Source organism: Calypte anna, chromosome 5 (genome assembly GCF_003957555.1).
Source record: "Calypte anna isolate BGI_N300 chromosome 5, bCalAnn1_v1.p, whole genome shotgun sequence".
NCBI classification, from domain to species: domain Eukaryota; kingdom Metazoa; phylum Chordata; class Aves; order Apodiformes; family Trochilidae; genus Calypte; species Calypte anna.
This window is the reverse complement of record NC_044250.1, coordinates 529,296-533,660: the sequence shown is the minus strand read 5'-3', so window position 1 is coordinate 533,660 and position 4,365 is coordinate 529,296. Positions and strand designations below refer to the sequence as shown.

Here is a 4,365-nt window from a genome sequence, read left to right as displayed (position 1 = left end):
CAGGAAAAACCAGAGCTCGGTGCAAGGTGCTGGGAGTTTGGCAGCTGCAGAGCAATTCATTGGTAGCTGCAAGATAAGCAGAGCCTTCAGCACTACATTCTGCTGGAAAACAGTCAGGTTTGTTTTGAGGGAGATGGACTGAGCCTGTCATAACAATCTCCTCTGCATTATTTAGCATATTCATCCAGGGTTTGACTTGCTTGAAAAGGACTTTTTTTTTTTCTTCTTTTTTTTTTCCCTAGAGATAAGAAACTGCCTTACACAGAGAGCTGATTGTGAAATGGCTTCTGATCCACTTGGTTAAGAGGCTTTATTAAGCTAAATGACTGGATAATCTCTGGACATGCAGCCACGACATCAGATCTCTCCTTCCTTTGCTTGTTTTACTTTTGATCTGGAGCTGCTCAGATCCACCCCAGGGCTCTCCTTTGCCTGCACTGGGAGCCACTGGCCCATTGCTTGTTTGCCAAGTTGGCACCAGCTCAACTCTTGTTCTTTAAAGCAATCTCCTTCTACTGATACTTTTTTTCCAGGGCCCTCATGCCACCTTCCTTATTTTGCCATTTCTCAGCCCAAAATGTCCTTTCAGAACACCTCTGCTAACACAATGACTACACTATGGATGCTGGGGGTGAAGAGAAAGCAAACAGGACAAGTGGTGCCAGACTACCATTCCTGCTAGGAAACAAGCATTTCCCTTGGCTGCTTTGGCAGCAGGATGGGTGACTGTGCTGCAGTTTGCTGTGATCAGAGCCTTCTCCTCCAAGACCAGAGCTTTCCAAGGCCTGATCCTCCTCTTGGTGCCATGGATTACACACGTGGGTGCAACTTCAGTTCAGGCTGGTGTGGAGATCAAGATCAGATCCTTGGCCCTGCCCTCTGAAATCCCAGCAGAAACCTGGTAAGGCTACAGCAGGTTTCCAGCAGAGCAGAACATCCCATCCCTTCCTAGAGCTAATGCTATGTTTACATCAAAATAAAAGTGTAAAATGTGAAATAATAAATCTGCTTCGCTGCAGATGCTTTGTCTGCCTTGGCTGACAAAATGCTCCTGGCTTCTGATCAAAGAAAGCCAAGTGGAAGCTGGTTTTTCTCTTGATGTTCAGAAAGCCTCTGACAGAGAAAGTCCCTGCAAGACTCCTGGGTAAGAGCCCCGTGCTCTGCTCTGAAAGCAGCGAGGAAAAACCGGCAGAACAACTCCGGTCCGAGGTGATGGGAGGGCTGGAGACACGGGATGGAGATGGAAACGGCACCCTGGGGGCTGGAGGTGGAAACGGCACCCTCGGGGCTGGCTCAGAGCAATGAGAAGCCCTTGGTGACTTTGGTCAAAGCCTCGGAACTATCTGCTCGCCTCAAGGTAGGAGAACATCAGCTGGGGTGCTGGGGACCGAGAGTTCCGATCTCCTCTCCTTTGCCTCTTGGGTGCTCCAGGGCGCTCCCACCTCCTCCTCCGGGCTGCTGAACCCGCGCTATAATTAATCCTAGCACAATTAATGAAGGGTGTTCGGGGGTGACACCGCAGCCATCCCCCCCGCACCGCCCTGCGGAGCCCCCGAGGGGCTGAGAAGCAGCGGATGTCAGAGGGGGCAGCGCAGAGCAACCCCCGGAGGGTTCTGTTTGAAATTGTATTGGGAAATGTATGTCCGGGAGCTGGGGGTGGTCCTGGGGCCCCTCTCAGAGGCAGTGGGTGCCTCTGCCTGTCCCCGCCGGGGGGTTCCCAACACCCGCACCCTGGAAACGCGGCCGCTTCGGGCTCACGAAGGCGCCCGAGGGGACCCGAGGCGAGGCGGGGGAAACTCCCTAGTTTTCCCCTGGAAACTCAACCCTTTCGCCCTTCCCTGCCCGCAGCCGGGGGAACCTCCCCGTCCCTCCCGTCCCATCCCCATCCCCATCCCGGTGGGGCGGAGCGGAGCCCACACGAAATGGCCGCCGCCTCCCCCGTCCCGCCCTGCGCGGCCGTCACTGCCGGCCCGGGGCCCCGCCTGCCCCCGGCCACGGTCCCGGCAGCCATAGCCCCTTCCCCGCTGCCCTCCTGCCATCCCCGGCATGCGGAGCCGCGGCTGAGGGAGGCGGCCCCAGCCCTCCCCGGCCATGCTCCCCCGGCCCCCCTTCCCCGGGGAGGTGAAGCGAGCGGCGGCCTCGGGGCGCAGCCGCTCCCGGGCTCGGGGTGCGGGCGGCGGGACGGTGCTGCTGCCCTCCATGCTGATGTTCGGCGTGATCCTGGCCTCCAGCGGGCTGCTCCTCATGATCGAGAAGGGAATCTTGGCCGAGGTGAAGCCGCTGCCGCTGCACCCGCCGGCGGGGGAGCTCTCCCGGCGAGGAGGAGGAGGTGGCGGTGGTGGGGAGGAGGTCCCGGGTGATTTGGACTCCGAGGTGCTGCGGGACATCCGCAACCGAACCATCCGCGCCGTCTGCGGGCAGCGGGCGATGCCCCGGAGCGTCTGGGAGCTGCCGGCCGGGCAGCGTCGGACGGTGCTCCGGCACCTCCTGGTCAGTGACAAATACCGGTTCTTGTACTGCTACGTCCCCAAGGTCGCCTGCTCCAACTGGAAACGCATCCTGAAGGTGCTGGGCGGGGCGCTGGAGAGCGTCGACGTCAAGCTGAAGATGGACCACAAGAGCGACCTGGTGTTCCTGGGGGACATGAAGCCCGATGAGATCAGCTACCGCCTGAAGAACTACTACAAGTTCATCTTCGTCAGGAACCCCATGGAGAGGCTGCTCTCGGCCTACAGGAATAAATTCGGGGAGATCAAGGAGTACCAGCAGAAGTACGGGGTGGAGATCGTCCGGCGGTATCGGAAGAACGGGGGGAACTCGGCGGGGGACGACGTGACCTTCTCCGAGTTCCTGCGGTACCTGCTGGACGAGGAGGTGGAGAGGATGAACGAGCACTGGATGCCCATCTACAACCTCTGCCAGCCCTGCGCCGTGCGCTACGACTTCATCGGCTCCTACGAGCGCCTCGACGCCGACGCCCGCCGCGTCCTGGAGCGGATCCGCTCGCCCTCCGGGATCCGCTTCCCCGAGCGCCAGGCGTGGTACAACCCCGTCACCCCAGAGACCCTCCAGTACTACCTGTGCAACACCCAGCGGTGGCTGATCCAGGAGCTGCTGCCCAAGTACATCCTGGATTTCTCCCTCTTTGCCTACCCCCTGCCCAACGTCACCACCGAGTTCTGCAGGCAATGAGTTGGTGCTTGGCAGACCTCGGGAATCCCGGTGCCGGGAACACGTTGCTGCAGGGCCTGGGGAACACACCCCTCTATGCATTACTTCCTAATTTTATACTTTCCAAAGCCTGTTTATATGAAGTATTACATATTGCCTTTGCTACTAGAATACCTCTTGGTACGTCTGGGTTTGAGGTGTACACACACCCCTGACTCCAGCACAGCAGCTTTTGGGTATCTCTTTGCTTTAAATTCTTATTCCTGATGCCACGACGTGGAAAACATCTCTTAAGGAACTGGAGAAGTGGATATGTTTTCTTTGGTGTTTCGTACCAAGCAGTGTGTGGCTGGATTGCAGTCGTGGTGCTGATGCACTAATTAATGAGTGCTGTTAAACCTTGGGTACGAGTAGAAGAAAAAGCTTTTATGGACTGGGCTTTTGGTTTGCTTTCTTTTTTTTCATGGTGGTTATCTGAGGCTGGTCTGGTTTTTCTGTGCCAGCAGGCCCTCTGGGCTTTGTGATTGTTATTATTATTATTATTATGATTATTATTTAGTACTGCAGTGAAACCAGGGGTGGGATAATAGTCACTTCTGTGTGATTCTGAAGTTTGAAAGTGCCACCTGTTTACCTGGCACAACGTATGGGAAGCAGTATCAAGCCATGACAATTTGTTCTTCTCCCTTGGGACTGAAGCAATCCAGAATTCTGGTACCACAGGAAAGGACCCTGAGGACAGAAAGCACCCAAAGCCCCACGTGTCACCCCACAGCCTCGTGGGGTGTCTGTACAAACCACCAGGGAAAAACACTTTCTCCAGCCATGTTTGAGACAAGGGAGGCTGGAGGATGAGCTCTCCCTTCCTCTAGAGATGTGCACACTCTTTTTCTAGCTACTTGTATTTAATTACAGCCATGAAATTGTAAAAATACAGGAGATGGTGTAGAATGTTGTTCCTGGGAGGCTGTGGCCTCGTTTCTAATAAAGTTTTTATACGAATTATTCCATTAGTGCTTTTCCTTCAGTAGTAGTGTTTAGGTTTTGAGAGGCCTGCAGCCCCTGGTGCTGAATCCTGGTGGTACAGACTGATGAATAGGCAGTTCCTGCCTTGATTAATCCGTGTTCTAAGTGCCAGAGCAGCAGCAACAAGTGGGGAAAGAAACTCATCCCAGCTGAGGTCTGGGATGATTC

General features: G+C 55.6%; 1 protein-coding gene across 1 annotated transcript; it reads left to right on the top strand.

Annotated features, from left to right (window-relative positions):
* Window positions 1-1,987: 1,987 nt before the first annotated feature.
* On the top strand, window positions 1,988-3,563 carry CHST14 (carbohydrate sulfotransferase 14). The gene has a single exon (XM_030451080.1). It carries the CDS (start codon window positions 2,092-2,094, stop codon window positions 3,190-3,192), a length of 1,101 nt encoding a protein of 366 aa, XP_030306940.1. The 5' UTR covers window positions 1,988-2,091; the 3' UTR covers window positions 3,193-3,563.
* The last annotated feature ends 802 nt before the right edge of the window (window positions 3,564-4,365 follow it).

Excerpts from the sequence above, each read along its gene's own strand:
- CHST14 (XM_030451080.1), top strand. The coding sequence starts at position 2,092 with ATGCTCCCCCGGCCCCCCTTCCCCGGGGAGGTGAAGCGAGCGGCGGCC.